General features: G+C 34.8%; 2 protein-coding genes across 4 annotated transcripts in view; one reads left to right on the top strand and one right to left on the bottom strand.

The window, feature by feature from the left end:
* LOC117169281 (phosphatidylinositol 4-kinase alpha) overlaps positions 1-2,280 on the top strand; it is a 215,076-nt gene extending 212,796 nt beyond the window's left edge. For all 3 annotated transcript variants that reach the window (XM_033355575.1, XM_033355577.1, XM_033355578.1), the window contains one exon: positions 1,661-2,280. In XM_033355575.1, coding sequence (XP_033211466.1) covers positions 1,661-1,886 — 226 coding nt within the window. In that variant the 3' untranslated portion in view covers positions 1,887-2,280. The remainder of the gene's footprint in view (positions 1-1,660) is intronic.
* A 95-nt stretch (positions 2,281-2,375) lies between these two features.
* The window catches only part of LOC117169282 (NADH dehydrogenase [ubiquinone] 1 alpha subcomplex subunit 7-like), a 26,101-nt gene continuing 5,304 nt past the window's right edge, over positions 2,376-23,172 (bottom strand). The window contains exons 2-3 of the mRNA XM_033355579.1: positions 15,483-15,667; positions 2,376-2,569 (exon numbers count right to left, since the gene is read on the bottom strand). Coding sequence (XP_033211470.1) covers positions 2,509-2,569; positions 15,483-15,667 — 246 coding nt within the window. The 3' untranslated portion in view covers positions 2,376-2,508. The remainder of the gene's footprint in view (positions 2,570-15,482; positions 15,668-23,172) is intronic.

The raw sequence follows: 23,172 nt of genomic DNA, 5'->3' as shown, positions 1-23,172 counted from the left end.
ATACGAACTCACAGTGGTAATCATGCACTTTCTGTTTTGCGGCTCCCAAACGGTAGGTATGGTGGGGGTAAATTTCATCCACGATCTGGCACCTGGCGGGGGGCGATTCCCCTCGTGCGGCATCGTTGCGGCGTTTCAGGTCTGTGAGCTCTGCTCCCAGGTCGCCCTATCTACGCTTTCAATTATCTTATTTTGGAAATCTATTCGCACATCCGGATTCTTTAGGTTCTCAATTTTTATTCGCCTTTGTTTTGTTTTCCATATTCTCTTTTTTCTCCATCTCCCACCTAAATTAATTTTGGAGATTTTAAGCCTAAACCCAGTATTTGTAATAAACAGATACCTTTCTAAGCATAGACCAATTAATTTGTCTCCGTTATAGTTTGTTCTTGGGTCCCCAAAATTACTTAGTACTCTTTCTGTATCCTGATTTTTGATGCCCACCCATCTATTCATATCTCTTAATAGAATTATTCTTTTACCATGTTCTAAAATATTTATTGTGTCATTTAAAGTGTCCCGGAAGGCGTATTTTACAACTGCAAAAAGTTACAAATATTTATTAACAATAGCCAGCATCCTCACCCGGCAGCATAAAATATGTTTTTAATTTAGATAAATGTTTAAGCCATATTTTCCATACAGACAAATTGCTGTAATTTAGTTTTTATTAAATGTTGGATCTTCCGACTTCACCGCGGTTAATAAAAATATAACCATTTGCGAGCAATAAATAAATAGACCCAAAATATTCCGTAGGGTTTTTTAACAAAGTAGAACTTCAAAAAATTACAATTATTTATCAACAATAGCCAGCATCTCCAACCGACATACGTCTTTCAACGTAATACAAATGTATTTCAATTAAAGCTTTTTATTTTAAGGTAGCTTAGAAAATATACATTTGAAAATATTTGTCGACAATCGACCGCGATACGCAAAGCCACGAAGAGAATGTGTGCCTCAAAACCTCCTGAGTTTTTTATAAATTTTATCCTTAACTACGCTACAGATCCAAATTGTGCGTCCACTTACGAAATACGGATTAAAAACTGGGTCCGGATAGTGACTTCCACTATATATGCTTTAGAAAACGGACTACAATTTAGCGAAGTTTACATTTTTCCATTCACTTTCCTAAAGCATACAAGAGTGGAAGATAAGAATCGAAAGGTGATTAAAAACGAAAAATAGGTAGGTTCTCACATTCTATTTCGACCTCTATTTATTAAAAATATTTTAAGACTCAACCGGCGCGAAATTTGATCAGATTCATAAGGGGCCTTTAAAAAGCGTTCTAACTTAATGTTTTGCAAAGTTAGTTACTTTTTAAGACCAGCCTGTTTTTAACCCGACAATCGTAAGTCGGTGCACAAATTTGCCAGATAGTGCATACTTAATTACGTAGAAAATTCCAAACATGAAAATGCATAGTAAAACTGGGATATAAAAAGATGTTTTTGCTCAAGTTTGATTCAAGCATTCTGAGGTCAAAGAATAAATATCCCAGAGAGTCCAAGATCTGACAGGCGCGCACTGGAAGCGAGCTTAAACGTGCGAGCGAAGGGAATCGCGTACGCAGCGCGCGATGAGAATATGCCTGCACAGCGGCCACAAGTTTTTAAAAGGTTAAATAATAATTAATATTTTATTTCCGCAGGCCTTATCAAGAAGCTATAATATCTCTCGTCTCACTGATGTTGGACACAGGATTGCCTTGCTTCCGAGGTCAAACAATTAAGTTACTGCGAACTCGATTCGCGCCTATGGCTACAGATCGCGAAGCTGCAATCTTTATGCTCAACGTCATTCGAAATAGCTACGTCAATTTCCGTACTAAAGCTTATGATATGATACAGTATTACCAAAATCAAATTCCATATTAAACTGTATTTAAAGGCGAAGTAAACCTTCTTTTTCAAGTATTTTCCTTAACTGAATCAAGCCAGAGGTTAAACAATGTTCAAGAATCACGTGTACGATAAATATTGTCATCAAGTTCATGGTGTTATACTGCGCAATGTCAGTGCTGTAATTTGTAAAAATGCTAATGGACGTTATAATAATACTTAATGATTTACAAGTAAGTACGTCGTATATGTATGTATGTATTTATGTATGTATGTATGTACTCATTTATAATAATTTTTAAGTATTCATGTGAAACTCTAAAATCGTGCGTAGTCAGATTCGAGTATACAACCACATTCCTTCACTTAATTATTAATTTACGCATTGTTGACGGTTACAGAATGAATTAAAAAACCCCCTCGTTTAAAATTTTGTAATTATTTGATTTCCTTTCAGATATTCACATCCTTCATCGAAAATTCAAACAATTTGGAATATTTTTATTCTTAAATAACAATACTACATTTAAAATAGCAACAGCAAATTTAATTGATTATATGCAGTCATCAATGAACAAGATAATACAGGAATTGTCTTTATCTATTCATATCACCTTATTTCTCATCTAATATGTGACATTTCTTTCCGTTTTTAAAGCTAATCCCATCTGTGCGGCTTTCCTGGAGTAAGAGCTTTAGCCTTAACAGTTTTTTCTTTCCTGAAAAGAGTAATAAACGAGTTAATTATTTTAACAGGCTAACGATTTATAATTTTAAAAGAAGAAATGGGAAGGGGGGTACAAGTTTTGGTGGTCTGATCAATTCCGCACAAAAATATAGTACGTATTTCCATAGTTATTAAAGCTAAGCTAAACGCTACGTAGACTTTTTTTCTGAAACATTATAATCTGTACCATGAAGAATTTAAAAAATAGCTGCATTAAGAAAAAATAAATAAACGAGATTCCGACCGAGATATTTGTTTAAAAATCTACTATGTGAATATATCTCGTTTGAGATATATTCGTTTGGGTTTGTTGACGTTGGCATGATGAGACTTGATTTGTCTGACTTCGAAGAATGAGACTCCCTTGAAGGTTTAGATGATGAACTTATTTCGACAGCTTCCAACTCACTTAACGTATCATATTTTGGCTATGTAGTCATAGCACCCAAGCTATCCTCCCAATATTTGCAAGTTGTGGTGTAAAACCCAGAGCGAGCATATAGATGAGCAGGTAATCCTATTCATCCGTTGGACACTTCAAGGAAACCAATGCTCCAACATCCTCACTGAAATCGTTTAACAATGAAAGTAGCTCTGATGCACCACTGGTAGATTGAAGAGTTTGGTCAAGTAGCTACTTATCAATATCCTATATTGTCATATCTAGACAATAATATCTCCCATGCCCTTTTGAAATTCTCGACGGTAGTTAAGAAATTGACAATTAATTGAGCAGACTGACATTTAAATAGTGTAGTTCTTACACCTTTCGCAAAAGTTGATAGTCACCTACAACTGATGTAAAAAGGCCTGTCCAAGACGGCCACTCCGTATGAATACGGAAAATTAAGGGATTTTTATACGCGGAAAGTTTGGTCCATTATTAAAGTTCGGCAAATCCCGATGAATCAAACCGCTTTCATTTTTCGATGACTGAAGTGGAAAATTATCGAGGTAATCAGTCGGATACGTCTTCGAAGTTCCGTTTATTTTCCTTTGCGAGAAGCTTTTTTAAATTGAAATGATATTTCATATGATCTTAAAATGCTCTTGCTGTTGAGTATATGTGAGACTCCGAGCAAGATGGCGAATTCTAAACGCCAAGTGTAAGATGCTACTGTACTGTAAGCAAACCAAGCTGATGTGACATAGGATGGTGTGTGGTTTCGATGAAGAAGCTCATGCGCTGATGCTATGTTGATACCTAACCGATAAGCCATTCGTTTACATTGTATATAAGAATTGCACTTCTGAAAACACTATTGCCTTGCTCAAAATCCATTCGCGAAAGACCAAATGTTTCGGAAAGCTTCGAAAATAACTTAAGAGGACTAAAACTGAGAAATAAGTCACAATGCCGATTAAACAGTACATTTTATTGTAATACGAATGAATAAGAATATGCACTTAGTAGAAAGCAAAAGACAATGAAGTTTTAGGTCTCCCGAAAATGACACAGAAAGTCTCTGATGTGCCAAGACTAATTGCCTAACAAATAATGCTGATCACGCTGAATACGCGCATATTACGAATCTCTTATCACATTTATAAAATTCAAGGTGGTGGATCGAATGTAGCGGACCGAGTTCGTAAATATATATTGATTGTAATAGAAATTGGGTTGTACGGGTTTAGAGGGTCGCTGATTACCAATAGGTTATCAGATTTTCAAAATTCAAAAAAGACAGATTCAATATAACGAACCAAATTCGTAAAATTAACTCTAACTGCAATAGAATGGGTGTATATGGATTTTTTGGATCGCTGATCACTAGGGAGGAAGAAGCCGTCGCCAGGTAAGTTTATATAAGCAAGCCCAAATCGGAGTTTTCGTTCAGTGGATCTTACTATCTCGATACTCTGTAGTGCGCAGATTTGGGAAATGAAAGCAATGAAAAACAAAAAGTACAGATAACAACTTATAATATCTCGAAAACTGTTACATGTGCATAAAGAATTTTATCAAACTTGGCACAACGAAGCGATCTTATCTATGATGTCTATTCGTGTATTCAGTTTTATCAAGCTTAACATGATTTTCGTACATTTTTGGTTTATAAGACATAAATAAGCTTTTTCACATTTTAAAATTCAGTAATAAATTCGTGGTGAGCGACTCCGACCATTCCTATTAACAAATTTTCATCAAAAACATTCGTACACAAAATTTCATCTAAATTAGCATGGATTTTTAAAATTAAGTCCGCCATTTTGGGTTTCGTAAATCTGATTACAGGTTCGTGATCAGCGATCCCAAAAGAACAGAACAGAACTTTTAACATAAACTTTTTAAACACAGGATAGAAATAAAACTACTAGAGAACTTATTTTCATTACGGAGTACTTTGAACTGCACAAACTTTAAACACAGCATCTTTTAAATTGACAAAATTATCCCAAAAACAATGAAAATCTAAAAAGCATTCAGCTTTACCTAGATAGCCTGAGCCGCTCATTCCCACCCAACGAAAGTACTGAAGAATAATCTTATCGCTAATTCTCCAAAAAACCAAATTGTTTTAAAATGTCCTGAAATTTTTGAATTAATTTCCTCGCTATTTTTGACAAAACAAGTTTTAAACTACAAACCTAAGAGACGAAAATTATAATTACGTGTGCATGTACTTCAAATTTCGAGGTTTGTTTTGGAGAACAGGTGAGAATGAGTCCATTACGTGGCACCACCTCACTACTATGCCGGTCGAGCGGCGGCTAGCCTGCGACGCAACACAGTCAAAGCATCAAAAGAAAAAAATTCATATCTGCGGAACATGGCACAAATGCCTTTCAAGTATTCTTGTGTTTTGTTTAGCGATGTTTGAAGATTATTTTGGGCAATTTTCGTGAAAATCGGTGCTGTCAGAAAAAAGATTTTGGGGTATCAATATGGGCAATTTTCGAAAAAGCGGGGAGGTGGCGGGGAGCTGGCATCAAGACGAACAAATTGCGATGTCGTAGATCCTCTACATTATCTAATTAACGTTACAGTGGCATCCGGAAAATGCCCTCATTTTTTCGAAAAATTGCAAGTACCCAATGCTCCGTACATACGCTGCAATTACGTAAAAGCTTTAGGACAAATTTTTAAATTAAACTTGGAGTAATAAAGAAAAAAAATGCGACCTTGTAGATCAAAATTGATCGAAACTGAAGGTTTCTAGAATTTTTCGAAAATGGCGCTTTTTTCAAAATTTCGAACTTCCAAGGGCTGTCAAATTTTCCCATTTTCACCGAATGATGAATAATGAATTTTTCTGACAAAAAGTGTCCTTTTTAGTATTTTTTATTAATATTAACACATTTATAAGATACTTCAAATAACGGAGTATACTCATTGATTTTCTAACATGTTATTATTGTATAATTACAACAAAAAACACAGAAGTCTAAAGAAAATGGAAGAAATGATAATAATCTAGATGGTAAGTATACTTATATCCGTGATTGTAAGGTTTAAACTAAGGCAGCATAGGTAAGTAGAAAATCACCTGACATCCACTGACCATTAATGACACCAAACGTACAACATACCATAACACTACTCACGCTCGTGATCAAATGTAGAATCCCGAACAGTGAGTTCAGCATGAATGTTGCACTTCAAGGTTTCCAGCGAAGACCGCAGAGAAAAAGTAAACACTTTAAAACGCGAGTCATCCCCGTCACTGGGAATCTCCAGACCTGTATGTACGGCCGTGAAAAGGTTTCACCTCTCTCTAATCAAGGCGGAACTTCTTTACCATTTAGCATATGAGTCATTGCAGAATAGATCATCTGGGTTTCAGTGTAGCTGCTTAGTGTGTGATTTGTTTTTGAGTTGCTCCTCGTGCGAAATGTGAATTCAAATCATGTCTTTTCTGAACATGGCGTGAAGGCACCTTATTTGGGAAAACTCTCGCCTTCATACTCCGACATCTGACAATGGCGTAACTTTATCTCATTCTAAAAAGGCTTCACATATTTTAATCAAAAGTTTCTAGAATAAGATAAGTGTATGCTATTGTCACAGGTTAGGGTGACAATACAGTTTTTCCAACAGAGTTGTAAATAAGCCTTGATCGATCTTAGGCCTAATTTTGGTCTTGCTGATAATTCTGAACTGTGTAGTGCTGTTTACCGTATCAAGATGCGCTTATTACTATCCGCGCATTACTGTGCTCGTACTTGCAACGTCATAGCGTTATTCGGGATGTTTGCTGATACCTCCCGGTATAAAGTATCACGAAAAACAAAGAAAACATATAAACGATTTTTATTTTCTCTGTATTAAAAATATTTTGAAAGCTGATCACCGTGTATTGCCATTTTAGGGTTGTGCGCTATGTTCTGTGTCAGAAAACAGAGTATTTTCTATTAAAGTTATGAGATGTTTAAATTGTGATTTAACTTGAGTGCCTGCATTTATCAAATTTAAGACTTAAAATGTTTGAAATTATTCGCAATTTAAATTTATATAATGTATATGTGAACATTTTTAATATGTCCGACCTTAGGTGCAGGATTTTTGAAACTGATGTGCATATGTGGAGAGCATATTTGTCCATTTTGGAAATAAAACCTAGACATAAGTATTATGAAAAAAACTTTAATAAATATTTGGCCCCGGTAAAAAATATTATTGGAAATAGTGAGGGCGGTATTGCACTCTAAAAAAAGGCTTTCGTGATATTTACAATCAGCTATTAATTACTAACATTACTACCTCCGACGGTGGAAATTATTCGAATGGCGAAGGACAAAGTAAGTTTACGTACGGTGATAAATTTACTTGGGGCGTAAAGTCTGCGAAAATGTATGTAAATTTTGACGTGTGCTTTTCTATCGCGAGGGAGTAAAAGTTCACACGGTCGAAACCCGCAGAATTATTTGCTGAATTATTTTGCTATCATTTGGTGCGCATTTCGTTTCTTGTTTTGTACGTTATATAGATTTGAACGTCCTTTTGAGATTTTGGACAAATTAGATATTTAGAAAGGGTTATTATATAAAAATGCTATTATATACTACTATATATAATACCATACAATTATATAAAATTCTGCTTTCAATAACTACAAAGGCTGTTTGAGCATAATGGAAAAGTTTAGGGAGACCCAACTTAAAAATATCATTTTGACTGTGTGTGTTGACTTACGACTCGAACATAATCTCACGTTCGACGACGGATAATTTGAAAATGCATTTTTACAGAATTCTGCTCATTTACTATGTGCAACGCCGATTGGATAATTTCCATCGTCGCAGGATTTTACACCAACTTTTTAAATGTGTACGTATAAATATTTTCTTAAAATTCTAACCTTTCTAACCTTAGGTACAAGTTAACTTTCGTCAAATATTTTTTCTAGGAAGTATTTAAGAAATAAAACTAATGAGGTTTATGTTAAATCTAATCAAAATTTTCATGGATATCTAATACGTTAAATTATTTTTTCCTTTAAAAAATAAATAATTCGTTCAGGACAGTGAGCTCCACAAGGTAATATTGGTATTAGGTTTTTACATTTTATTAGGTCAATTATTTTTAAATCAAAAATGTCGAAACCTAAAAACGTAAATTCGACGTTGGTACTTATGCCTATATGTCCCGGGACCCTTCAATTATTTTTGGTACAATAATTAGTACCTAAATTGAAATATATTGTTAAAACATGAAACTTAAATCTATAAATCGACGCCTCCATTCAATATTAGTCTACATGCTGAATGCACCGTCTATGAGACTATGTAATTTTGCATTTTAGAAACTTTTCAGGAAAGCTGATTTAAGTCTGAAATGTTCAAAAAAAAGTCACAAGTACACTTCAAAATAATGCAAATGGTTTCAAGAGTTTAACTATCTTTTAATCTCACAATTACCCCCTAACTTTTATTAATCAGTATGTTAAATATTAATAAAAAAAGTAATAAAACACAGTAACTTATTCTCACCATGTTACTATTTTTCATAATATCCAAAGAAAAAATTTAATCTAACTTAATCTTTTCTGCCGAATATTGTAATTTGTGCTCAAACATATTATATATAGCCTCATATTCAATAGAGACGTCGAAACAATAATAAAATTGTAGTCTAATTCAAATTATTTTATGTAACGCAAGCTGATTTACGCGTTTTATCGGCGTCTTTTTAGCTCTGAAAGTAGCAGTTTACACAACAGGCCGCTCCAATATAACCTTAAATGTCAGACGTGATCAATTTGTAAATCATACCTTTGTTACATACAATATCATGTGTGCCTAAGAATAGAAATCTGTCTTTTTACCCTGGCGTATTTGCAAAACTCACGAACATCCAGGAACATTATACCTCAACATCAAAATTTTTTTAAATCACGTCGCAGCAAAGTCTAGATGATCTATTCTGGAATAACCTTTAATTCTTCAAACTATGTCGAGAAAAGTCATGACGAATTTCTCACACAGTTTGATATCCTTAACATTACTTCACAACAGGAAGTAACCCTGCTAAAAATGACAGGTTGAAATCTAATTGAAACCGGAAAGGAACCGTTTACATACCCTTTCGGTCCTTACCCAGTTATAAACGGTTTTTATTTGGTCTTTAATATAATTTTGTGAGATCTATCTGGGTCTACCCGGTCCATATCCGGGAAATGGTAATAAAAAATTAGTTGCTTAAATATTCTACCCGCGCCTACCCGGGTTTTATCTGTTCAATAGAAACAAAATGAAAATAATAATCATATAAAATTCTAATTCTAGCCGGAGACTATCCGGTCTCTATATGGCAATCGACGCTTGTAAACCGGCTACCTGGTGCTATCCGGTTTCTATGTGGCAAATAGAACCAGATTTTGAAATAAAGATATACTTTTTTACCCGGTTCCTATCCGGTCTCTTGAAGGCACATGGCCACTTATAAATTATTAAGTGAGAGTGTATAGGCTACCTGGCTCTACCCGGTTCTTATCTGGCAAATGGAACCAGAAATTAAAATAAAGATATACTTTTTCACCCGGTTCCTATCCGGTCTATTAAAGGCACGTGGCCACTTATAAATTATTAAGTGAAAGTGTACCGGCTACCTGGTTCTTATCTGGCAAATAAAATCAGAAATTAAAATAATAATATACTTTTTTACCCGGTTCCTATCCGGTCTGTCTAAGGCACACGGCAACTTGCGAATTGTTAAGTGATAGTGTACCGGCTACCCGGTCCAACCAGGTTCCTATCTGGCAAATAGAACTAGAAATTAAAATAAGCATATACTTTTCTACCCGGTTCCTATCCGGTCTCGCTAAGGTACCAGGCCACTTGTGAATTATTAAGTGAAAGTGTACCGGCTACCTGGTTCTACCCGGTTCGTATCTGGCAAATGGAACCAGAAATTAAAATAAGGATATAATTTTTTACCCGGTTTCTATCTGGTCTCTTTAAGGCACATGGCCACTTTTAAAATGTTCAGTTCTTTCCTACAATCTCTGAATCCAACGACCTGGATGGTCACACACAATAGGAACCGATAACAAAGAATTACATATTTTTCCGTTCCTGATATAATCGTCGATCACTTTAATATTCCTGATACATTTACTAAATATTCCCATACACGTATTCTTTCAATATTCCTAGATATTCCTCGTATTCTTGGTATTCTTTATAATCTCAAATATTTTTGATATTCCAAAATATTTCAAAATATCCCTTAATATTCACAAATATTATGACATATTCCTCGCTTACCTTTTGCGCTCTACAAGTTTTTAAAGATTTCAAATTACACCAAACTCTCGTTTTCCGTCACCCCGTTCTCAGCCTTCCTAGAACTGGTGGCTCACGCAGTTTCTTAGGGGAGTAGGGCGAGAGCGAGAGATTACAATTGGAAACGAGCCAGCCGGCCCTCACTGTCTACGTTTCTGTCGTCCCGAAATCAGTCCAAGGCCATTTGAAGGCAACCCGTGAAACTTGACTGAAAGCGAGAGTTTGACGTACAAAATATTTTCAACTATTTAAAAGGATTTTAATGAATTTCAAAATCATTTAACGGGATTTAAAAATTCTTTGAAATTAAAAAAGATTAAAGTTTATAAATGAATTTAAAAAGATTTCAAGTAATTTTAAAGAATTTAAAAAGATTTTAGAATAATTCCAAAAAGTACAAGAATTTTTAAGAGATTTTAGACTTTCAAATACTTTTTATGAGAACAAGAGATTTTTATTGATTTCAAGGGATTTTGTGGCATTTCAATGGATTTCGTATTGTTTCAAAAGTAGGTAAAAGATTAAAAATATTACAAAGTATTTAAAAATATTTTTTAAAAATTTTAAAGAGTTTCAGGATTTTCATGTAATTAATGTAAATAAATTTCTGAAAATGCATATTGAATTTTTTTAAATCCTTTAAAATATCTTGAAATATTTTTGGATTTACTTTCAATCTTGTTTATGCACATAAAATATACAATAAAAATTTTTTAACTTTTTTAAATTCTAAAATCTTAGTACATATATCATTATAAGCGTAGCAATATTTTTTATAGAATGGGTCACACAAATTTGCAGACGGCCTTGCACAGCTGTACGTTATATTTCAAATTTTGTTTTTGGTACTTCAGGCTAGGTTAGCCGAATGGCTTTAGGCGTTAGGAATGCGAAACTTATAGGGTTCGAACCCGCGGAGAATAAAAGTTTTCATAGCGTGCGATTATAAATAGTGTAGTGATTGTATAATAGTACATAATAGTGTACTAGTGTGATACGTCACCGCGATATAATATCCATGTAGAAATCCGGTAGATGTGATTTGATCCCATATAGAACCCAGTCAAGTGCCGGGTATAAACCAGGTCAAATCCCGAGTACAAACCGGATACAAATCTTGAAGGTCCCGGATGAGAGCCATATAGAAGCCGGAGATAAATATATCAATTCAGATAGAATCCGTATAAGGGTCGGGTATAAACCGGGGACAAGATCCGGGTACGTTTCGGATAGACATCACCTAAATACCGGGTAGAAGTTTGAAGGAATCGTATAAGACCCATATAGAAATCCGGTAGATGTTATCTGAACCCAGATAGAACCCAGTCAAGTGCCGGGTATAAACCAGGTCCAATCCCGACTACAAACCGGATACAGATCTTCCCGGATGAGAGCCATATAGAAGCCGAAGATAAAAATGTCAATCCAGAAAGAATCCGATCAAGGACCGGGTATAAACCGGGGACAAAGCCCGGGTCTAATTCCAATAGCACCACATAAGAACCAACTTCCATCCGGTTCTTATCTGGGTTCTATCCGTCATTTTAATCAGAGAAGTAATCTCGACTGTTTTAATATTTCTTTCGGCGATGGATGGAAAAAATGAATCGATTATTCCGATTAATTGTCCTAAAAACCGATTTTGTAATCGATTTTTTGAGAAATCAATTTATTTGTTATCAAAAATTGCAATGTTTTGGGATACATTCTTTATTCTATTAAAATGAAATTTACCACTTTTTCTCCAAACCTTCTTAGACAATTAGTTTGATGCATTTACATAAATCAGTTCCAATAAATAATTATACTTTATATATAAACACTACTTTAAATTTTGTATTGAAAAATGTATTACACTACACAGTTCAATCAATTAGTTCAACTTGACGTAAAATAGTTTGTAAAATTAAATTTTATAGTACATCTTTTGTTTCAAGAATGTATATTATCAGCATCGATGTGCACTTTATACTTACACTAGTCACTAATATATTTGAGATTGCTCGTGTTTGATTGCTGAAGGCAAGTTAAAAATAGCCCATTTTCGGTTATTGTGTGTGTAGGAGAGGATGATTCTTTGATCTTTGTTCTAATTTTTTAAACCAAGCTTATGTTCCAACCTTATCTGCGAATATCTCAAAAATCCAGTTTCACAGAGTTTCAACTTTCGGCACATCCCATTTAAAATGTTATGAGTCGATCAGGGCCAAGTTTTTATTGAAAAGTTAAAAAAGTTGATAACCTTGTCCTTTTCCAATTGGGTGTACTAATATAATTTGTAGATAGAAGGATCGTCATCAAACAAAAATCTGCAGTCAAAAACATGTTGATGATCAGTCTCGACCTTTTATTTATGTTAGATCACAGAATCAGTCGTCGGCAATACACAAATTTCAGCTTATGAGAAAAACAAACGTCGTCGAAAAGTTATTGAAAATTATTTGATCAATAAACATCAAAATGTTGCCGTTAATTCACGCAAATGAGAGGGAGGATCTCTTGAAGAGGAAGAGACAGTCAAGAAAGTCTGGAGAAAAATACGGTAGAAAGTCATTTTAAAAAAACGCAAGGATTCCTAGCCCCCCCCCCCCCCCCCCCCCCCCCAAATGGATGGGCAGTTGGAGAAGGAACTCCCTGGGTGTTGATAAGCAAGATTAGGGGATTGAGGAAAGAAGTTAGGAGTGTTATGGGTCAGATGGAAAATATGAGGAAGGACATGAGGGTAAGAGACGAGAATGATGAAAGGAGGCAAAAGAGCTAAGGGGGAAAGTAGATGGTTTAGAGAGGGAGGTGGTGTTGGTAAGGAAGGATAAAGAAGTTAAAATGAAGCAGATGGAAAAAGAGATTAAGAAGTGGAAGGAAAGGTCGGGAAAAAAGCTTGAGAATGTAGAGGGCAGATCGGAAATAGAAGTAGGTGACAGAGGGGAGGACAAGAAGAAAGGTATTTGGAGAGGGTAGAGAATAGGATAGAAGAAAAAGTGCGAGAGCGTAGGAAAAGAAATAAAAGGAGAAGAGAGCGAATAGGGGAAGGATAAGGACAGCGGAATTGAAAATGGAAAGAATAGAGAAGGCATACAGGAGAAATAATAATATTGTGTATAATTTTGATGCGGTGGGACTGGTTGAGACGTGGGTAGAGAGAAAGGAATTGGATAGAGTAGAGCCAAAGTTGCCCAGGGGGGTATAGGTGGAGGATCCAGTAGACGATTAGAGTAAAGAGGAAAGGAAAGGCAATAGGGGAATTATAACAAAGGTAAATTATAATTAAAGGGTGAGAGGGCTCTTAGAAAGGGTGACATGGACAAGCGAGGTGATAGAGAAGTATCTGGAGTAGTTAGGAAAGGTAAACTTTGAGGGGAAGTCGGTGGAATAGATATGAGAGGATTTGAAAGAGAAAGTGAAAGATTGTGTGCAAAAGAAGGAATTTAGAAAGAAGAAGAAAGGAATGGTAAAACCGTCGTGGGATAGGAAATGTAAAAAGATAAAAAAAAGGTAAAAAGGAAGTACAGAAACTAGAAAGAAGGAGCTGCGAAAAGAGGGGAGTTGGTAGAAACGAAGATGGAGTTAAGGCTGATGTGTAAGAAGAAAGAGCAGGAGACGGAAAAATATCTAGAACAGGCGTTGACAAGTGTGATTAATATACAGTCTGTTGTGGTAAAAATGATTGGTACGTTGTCTATAAAAACGAAATCTATCTTTCACCAAAAACAATATACATACTTAGTCACACAGAACACAAGCACAAAATGACACACGAAGAACTAGCATATTCAAAGTTAATTCTCTGACAACGTCACTCAAGACAACAACCCCTTCCCGCAACTACACGTTACACACTTGAACCTTACTCACTATCAGACCAATTCAGCACTCCCATAATACATACGCTTTCATGTACCCAGTCATGCACATTACACCAATCATCTTCACACTAACAAACAATATACTATTAATATTAATTATTAATTATGTATTAATTAATAAATTAATTATTGCAATAATTAATTTATGTATTATTAACCTTTCTCTTTCTACTGATACATGTACTTATTCACCCATTGAATAGATATCCCCTTTCTTGCTAACACTATACTAACCCCTCACCTTGCTGCATAACAATCTATTCCAACATAGTCAATCACATACACCAACTTCCTCTCTTCATACAAATACTTTCGCTCAAACAAACACAACAAACTCTTAAAACCGGCCCCCCACACAAACAGATTTACACATACAACCCTAACCCCTACTGACTCTCCTACAATGTTACTTACTCTTTTCACATACAGTTGCACTATCTGGCTCAGCCTCACACAAAGCACGAACTATCTTCACACACTTCACACAAAAAAAACCTACTCACACACAAGCACACATGATTTTTCTTAACATAATAACAAAATTTAATCAGCATCGTATGAATAATTATTTCCTAAAGTGACAGCGAATTTGAATGAAAGGCCTTTTACTCATATTTTGTGCGGGGTCCTTTGAGTAATTTTACATTTTCGCACATTCACGTGCCACATAATGATTATTTTGCCTTAAAAATTTGGGAGAAATTAAGACACATGATAAATAGCCTATTATATTAGTTTGCATAATTAAAATAAATGTAAATCATACTGAAATTGGTAAAATTACTATACTTTTCGAGGTTTGGTTGCGCTGAGGCTTACGCAAGTTTATTGCCAGAGTAAAAAATATTTCAGGCACAATGTTTAGGATAACAAAAAGAGTATAGAAACATATTTTAAATTACTATCCTTTTTGTGGACTATCAAAAAAGTGTGGTTCTTTCAACCACACTTATTTGATTGTGGAGTCCGGAGAACATATATAGAATGAGCCGAGTTCAGTTAATTTTAACCCGTAACGACGCGATGCATGTCCACTCATATTTCAGAAACTTGTGGATTGATTTTTAAAAAGCTTGACATACAAGAGTTTCGATAATACTCTTTTTGATCTTTAACTCAGAAAAAACGAGATTAAAGATGTCTTCATGTTGCACTTCTCTATTTCATGCAATAAAACTGTGAGCTGAAGATGACGGATTTAATATAGCTACTATTGACAATTTTTACATGTAGAATAAGATAATTAGAAACTTTAAAAAATCGGTCCACCCTGCTGGGCACACGGCACTTACGTAAGAACTTAATATTGTTAATTACCCTGTAGCTATCTGTTTCGTAGAAGCAGAAGCGATTACTAAAGGCGGTTGAACTTCACGTCTTGCATCTCTGGTACAATAATATATTTTTGTAGTCCTATGATATGGCCCACCCGGCACATCTGGTGGTGGTTGAACACGTCTTGAAACTAGATCGGAATATCTCAATGCATTCTTGTGATTCCTCTGCAAAAGAAACAGATTTATTTGAGAAAATAATTGTGAATAATAAATTAATTTAATCGAAAAATTGGTCAGAATTATTAATTATGTAAAAAAAATATTTCTAGCCAAATTATTCGAACTCCACAGCAGCGGATTCGCTAGCAGAAATGCTACCACGAGGCCACCGCCGCTCGCTGGGAGGCATGCCGCGTGACTGACACTAATGAATCAGTGACGGCAACCGCGATTTTCAAAAATTTATATTTTTAAAACCGGGTCCCACTTTAAAAAAATCAGTGACACATATCGAATAAAATTCGGTATTCTTTCGAATTGTGCTCACGCAACCTCGATTTGAATTTCAACCCTGAGGCCTTACACTTGTAAATTTAAAGTGTGATTTTCTGTTGAACGTTTCAAAAAGACTACGACAAATTAAATAGAACTTGTACTGCTTCGTGTCAAAAAAATGATAGGTATTTATTTAACAGAAATTTCAATTGACCGAAATTTCATTTTCCCGAAAAAAAAACCCATTAAATTGCAACTAAAAATATAGTGCTTTTTCAGAGACACTTAAATAGTTCCCAGAAAATCACTAAATTGTTACTAACAAACTAGACTTTTCTTGAGAAAACGAGATTTTGATCAATTAAAATTTCTTCTAAATGACCAATTGGATACCTACCCTATAAATGTTTCTAAAACTATCTGATATAAACACCAAGCCCAGAAAATATGGCGCATTTTGTGCGCTAATTGACATCTGAAATTTGAGTTCGGGTTATTGTAGTTTTGGCATGTAGAACGAAAGCCTAAATGTTTAAGTATACATCCTGGGATCCACCGTATGTGTAAAAAAATCGTTAAGATTGCAAAAACAGTACTAAGTATACTAGAAAAGTTCCTCTGATTTTCATGAAGCTTATAAGATGATGCATTCTAATTTTATTGTTTATAACGTGGAGAAGTAGGGCAAGCCGGTCTCGCATGCCAGGCGTTCGCGCCTGAATTGAATTGACTTGTTTAAAATGCAGATTATTAATATCTCAGCAATAAACTGACATCCCTAGCAAAAATGCACATTAGGTTATCAATAAGAGCCTTTTTATTTAAATTCGGTTTTTAATAGCTTTTATTCGGTAGTTAAATAGCTATTGGGAATGAAATTGACCCCAGCTGGCAAATTCCATAACGTAAAAAATGCTTCTCTATTCGGTTCTATTAGTCTTCTAATAGAGAGTAATATTAAATTTATCGGACTGAAATTTAAAGGTCTGCATTAAAAGTATTAGGTTCTGCTTTTTTAAGAAAGAGAGAAGTTCAAAATTTCTCCTCTAGCAAGGCTCTATTAAGAATTTAATGAAAAATATTAATTAAATTAATCAGTTTGAAATTCAAAATAATGCCTTTAAATTGTCTCTACGAATCAACTATTAGGCTTTGCTTTCTCGCGAATGGCAAAGTTTTAAATTGCTGTTATAAGAAGTTCTATTAGGTGTTTTAATGGAAAATTTCATCTAAATTGGTAAGACTAAAACTCAAACTGATTCCTTCGAAGTGGCTCTAATAGACACATATAAGGTTCTGCTTCCTCACAAATTGCACAAGTTCAAAATCGCTTCTCAAGGAGGTTCTATTAGACATTTTAATGGCAAATAAGGATTAAATTAATCGGATAAAACTCCAGGCTATGCCTTCGAAGTGGCTCTAAGAGGCACCTATTAGCTTGTGCTTTCCTGCGAATGGGACACATTCAAAATTGTTTCTCAAAGTAGGTTCTATTAGGCTTTTTAATGACAAATAAGGATTAAATTGATCGGATTTAAATTCAAAGATATGCCTTCGGAGTGGCTCTAATAGACACCCATAAGGTTCTGTATTGTTCAAAATTGCTTCTCTGATAGGCTGTGTTAGGATTATTAGCCGCTAATCAAAATTAAATCAATTGGATTAAAATTCAAAAAGCAACTTTCAACGTGATTAGTATTAGTCGTATTAGGTATCTATTAGGTGATATTTTATCGGAAGTTGCACCAGTACAAAATTGTATCTCTAATAGGCTTCATTAGGATAGTTAGTATCAGAATTTAATTAATTAGATTAAAATTCTATGTTTCTGGATAGAAAATAATATATTTTTGATAAAAAAGTTTTTTACAATATGCATTGTATGAAATAAAGTGAAAGTTGAAAGAAGTTGTAACTTGTGGGCAAGTTGCTTTTATAATTTATACATATTTTTAAGTATTGATTAGGAATTGATATTTTAAATTAGAACACAAGTTAAAAAGTATTATAAAAGAATTATATCAATCGACAACTGTGCAGCTTTTGGAGGTTTTTATATAGCATAATATGGTGTTTTTCTCACCAAATTTATTAAAGTGTTTTTTAGATGCACTCTTCTTTATTTTTTCATCAGTTTTAAATAGCTTTTGAACGGTTTTAATCTATAAAAAAAGGTATTGAGCCCTTTGTGGAATAAGGGAAATTCAATTTTTTTTGCATATTTTTAATTGTTTCGGAAAAGTTTTCCTGTATTTAAAACTGATATGAGTAAAATAATATAATAATATAATTGTATAAATTGAAAAATGTGCGGTTTATGGATCTTTTTGTATAGCATTAAATTATTCTTTTGTCATTGAGGTTATTAAAGCATTTTTGTGCTTCGATTTTCTCTATTGTTTATTACCTTTGGATAGTTTATAAACTTTTTAAATATTTACAGAAAAAGGAATATCCATTTGTATTTGAAATAAGTAGAATTTAATTTTAAATTATTTTTAAATACATTTTTTAATTAGTCTCTCGAAAATTTTCAATTTGCTTCAGAACTACTCATTAATGATCAAAAATACTTTTTCCTTTAAAGAAAGATTAAGTTCAAGAACTTTTGGTTTGAAGATGATTGAGGTTCATCCTACGACTTGCTACAACACTACCTTATAATACTTGGCTGAGATTTTTTAAACAAGATCCAAGTGCATCGATAGCGAAATGAGTTAGAGCGCGCGGTAGAATACACAAGATTTAGGTAGTTTAGGTAGGTTTCGAATCTTCAGCGAGTGCGATTTTTCCTAGCCATTAAGCGTGCGATTATATGTGTATGTGCCGTTTAGGCGAAATTGAGTACTCACTATCTATAAACAATAAAGGTTCTTGCAAGTTCAGAATTCTTTGCAAGTTTTCGATTGATTCTGCCACAACAAATTTATTATCTGCAAACACTTACCCAGGCACCATAACTGTTTCGAGATTCACACCTTCTTCTTCGAAGAGGATCATTCTAAAAAATGTGTCCATGAATATTATAAGCAGCCAACAGGACATAACGCAGCCTTGTCTAACACCTTGCATAATATTGAAGCTGTCACTCAGTTTTCCATTAACCCTTACATTTGCTTTGCTATCAGTATATATTGCTTTTATTGCTTTCAGGAACCATCCATGGACCCCGTGCACTTTCAGGACTTCTCAAAGTTTACTTTTATCAACCTTGTCAAAAGCTTTTACTAGCTCAATAAATGCGAAGAAAACTTTTTTTCTTACTGTCAAACTTTTTTTCCGTGATCTTTCTTAAGCTAAATATTTGATTAGTACATGATCTTCCTGGCAGAAATCCACTTTGGACTTCCCATATTTTTTCTTCTGTTATTTTCATTACCCTGCATATAAGTATTTTTGAGTATATTTTACTTAATAAGCTGATGCCTCTGCAATTATTGCTGCTGCTTTTATTTCCCTTTCTTTTGTATATTGGTACGATAATCGTGTTTTCCATAGCAGATGTGTTGCCCTATAGCTTCATCCCCATACAATTCCCTAAAATAGTCTCTCAAAGTTTGTTTGATTCTTTCAAAGTCATTTTGTATTTTCTTCTCTTCTCCTGTTTTGCTTTCATCTTGACTTTTCTTGACTAGTCGTTTAAGCTTCCTGTTTTCGTCTCTGTAATAATTTTTAACTCTTATTTCTCTCCTCATCGCTAAGATCAGAGATTTTCAAAGTTCTCTTGTATGCTTCTTTCTTTGCTTTTTGGACGGCCTGAATTTCATCATTCCACCATGCATAACCAGATTTTCTTCCTACAACCGCAGTACCACAAACTTCAATCGCACTCCTAACTAAGACATCCTCAATCTTAGCCGATACGCCATTTATATTTTTATTGTCTATTAGCGCCTTCCAAGGTTTCTCTTCTATTCGTTCGTTTAACTTGTTCTGAAAGTCTAGTCGCAATTCTGGTTTCTGTAAATTCTTAATCTTGATTCGGGGTTTTTCCCCACTCTTCTGCATCCTTGACCTAAGTTTATTTTGGATACCAGAAGGTAATGATTAGTATTGCATTCAGATCCCCTTATGACCCTCATGTCTTTCAGTGGTTCTTTTAGTCTTTCATCCCCAACAACAAAGTAAATTATACCTTGGCTATTTCCTTTACAACAGGTGTAGATGTGGATAGTTTTATGACTGAACCTAGTATCTATAGTACACAAGCCCTTTTCTAAGCATAAGAACATATCTCCTAGCAAAATTATCCTTTCACCATGATCGAAAATACTTATTGCATCATTTGAAGTATCCCAGAAGGCATCTTTTAATTCTCTCGGATAACTATCAACTGGGGCGCATCACGCTATGATAAATAATTTTCTGATTCCTACTCTCCTTCTAGCCCGAAGTAATCTGGAAGATACAAAACCATGATCTCGGAGATGCTGTCTTACTCTTTCATTCATAATAGAACTTACTCCTTGCCTACCATGTGATTCGCTATCTATTCCTGACCATATAGCAAACCCTTCTTTCATCTACCCATTTTGTATGTTCTACTTTCATATCCCTTTTTCTTTGTTCCAGGCACACATACAATATCTAGTTTCCTTACGTGCATAGTTTCTCGTAATTCTCTACCCTTAAAATCATTCACCCCTCGAGCATTTTATCGCCTGAAACTTGACCTTTACATATATGTGTGCACGCCTTCCATTAATTAGAGTTTCAGTCCATTCCGAGGCTATTTTATTGTTTTTATTATTTCCGAAATAATTTTCTCGTAGAATCTGAATCCTGGGTCAGAATTGGCCCACCGCATCAGAATTGTAAGATATTTGATGTTGTGTACCCAAAAATGTCCCATTAAAGCCATTAAAGCCATGAACATTTGTATTGAAATCTTTGAGTCAGACATTTTTCTACTGAGTATATTCTCTTGCAAAATTATACTCATAGGTCATCGGGGTTGCCGATCACGTATCTAAAGTCGAAATATTAAAATGTTCAAATTCAATATGGCGAATTCAAAATGTCAGTCAAAAGTTAGAGATTTGTTAAATTTTTTCAAAACATGATAAAAATAAATCTTATTCATGAAATTGATTGATAGAAATGGCTTACAAAATATTTTTATTGAATACAGTAATCGACAGAATATTTTACTGAAAAAATGTTATGTTGAAAATCACATTCGACCGTAATTTAACCTATCGGACATTCAGACCTTGACTGTGAATAAAGTAGTAAATTGACGAGACCTCAATACTAATTAACATTGTGGTATAATTAAACTAAAACATTGCAAGAACTTGAAGTTGTAACAAAAAAGTTGGATAAATTGCAATATTATTTTTGGTAACAAGAATATTTTTGTGAAATATATGAAACATATAATCATAAAGTTTTTATGTAATTTCCTCAAAATATGTATTTATTTAACTTTTATTAAAAACTAGACAAATTGGCTTCACCCTGCGCTTATTTTATACAGAATTTCGAAAACAATCAACCTTTTAAAGAGAATTTTTTTAGCTCTGGTATAATTAAAATTAAGAGAATTTATTGAGTCATAAAAAAGAGGTGGCCTAAAACTTTTGCACGCCAGTGTGAAAACCGTGCCGAAAGCTGAATACAACCTGGGCGAGATGCCAAAACGTTGACTCTGGAATACCGGGCTACCTCTCAGAGTACGCAGCCTTATCCTTGCATGCGGGGCTCTACAAGAACGAACAAACCCCTTTCTCTAGCTTCTCGTGGGAACAACAGTGATACCACCAAACATAGTTGTAGTAAGTGCGGTTCAAAGAAATAAAACGCGCAAGGCTCCCGACATTGGGTTGGCCAACAATGCCGACCACTCCAGAGCTGGGGAGCCAATGAAGATAGAGTCAAAGCGATGGATTAGCGTAATTCAGTGATTGACTACGTAACATCTGGCAGGAATTTTACCGCCAAGGTTCGAAAGTTCGCGCGCAAACTCCAGATCCGTTATCACGTACTTAACAATTCGAAGCTACTGACCATCAGGCAGCATATTGTTGAAGTCTAGAGCAGTGAGAGAGGTGGGTCAGCGAAAACCAACAGTTTCTCTTTGACCCATCTCGACTCTTCCAAGACCTTTTAGTTACTGTCGACCACCCGCCCAAACCAGAGGTCAAAGTATTTTGGAGAGAAGTCTCCGAAGTGCAGCATAGACTGGACGAAATCTCCGAGAACATAAATAGCTTAAAGGAGGTGTGCCATACCCTCATAATTCCTGAGAAATAAGGCCCACCCATCACTACTGATTCGATAATGGAGCGAAAAAGATATATTTAGTTACAGATAGAATCAAATAATAATCAATAATCGTAATTTTCAACTTATTCCATTAGAAATTAATATATGAGAATAATTTTAGGAAAATTGTAACGCAGAAGAGACACAGCAAAAAAACAGAACACACGTCAAATGTGAAGTACCCGCGTACAATGAGGCCATTGGCACGCAGATCCTCAAAAACGGCAGGGTGGGATAAGCTTGCGGAACGGAATCCCCTCTACGTTCCAACTGCACGGAGTGGCGACGTTCCGACAAGCGTTGTCGCGCGCCCCGGGATCGTCAGGCAAATCATGCGCGTTCCAGCGACATTCGTGACTCGGCATCCTGCCAACACTACGGACAGTTCGCTCTCTACGAAGACTTCACTCTCTGTCTAGGGAGAAATAGTTGAACTTTTTCAAGCTACAACGAGCTTCTGCTAATCGGTGAGTGAATAGGATAGAATAAGAGACCGCCAGGAAGTGTCTCGTCCCGTCTCAAACAGCCACCAGGAGGTGCCCCGTCTAGAGGAGTAACTATTCGACCCGAAACAGGATCGGGTCAATTCCCGGTTAGAGAAGAGTGATAATGTTACAAGTTCATTTGTAATTATTTTCCAAAATTAGTTACAATTAAAAATGGGAATATTTTCCTTCATTTCATTAATAATTTTTAACTAGACTAATTTTCAAACTTAAGATAACTGCTGTACATCTTTAAAAGATTGCCTTACGAAAAAATAAAATTAAAAAAATAGATGCTATTTAAATAAAATAAAAAACTCAATCTTCTTCGACTTAAAAAGTAACTTACTTTTTTACAGATATAAGATAATATGCATCAGCACTTGAAAGAGAGTGGTCTTTCATATACTCGGTTGGAGAAAAAGCAAAATAGAAAATTTTCATTTTGGTATAAATAAACTTTCTTAAAATTGTGCTTCGATA

Source organism: Belonocnema kinseyi, chromosome 3 (assembly GCF_010883055.1).
Source record: "Belonocnema kinseyi isolate 2016_QV_RU_SX_M_011 chromosome 3, B_treatae_v1, whole genome shotgun sequence".
Taxonomy (NCBI): domain Eukaryota; kingdom Metazoa; phylum Arthropoda; class Insecta; order Hymenoptera; family Cynipidae; genus Belonocnema; species Belonocnema kinseyi.
This window is presented reverse-complemented; position numbering and strand designations above follow the sequence as displayed.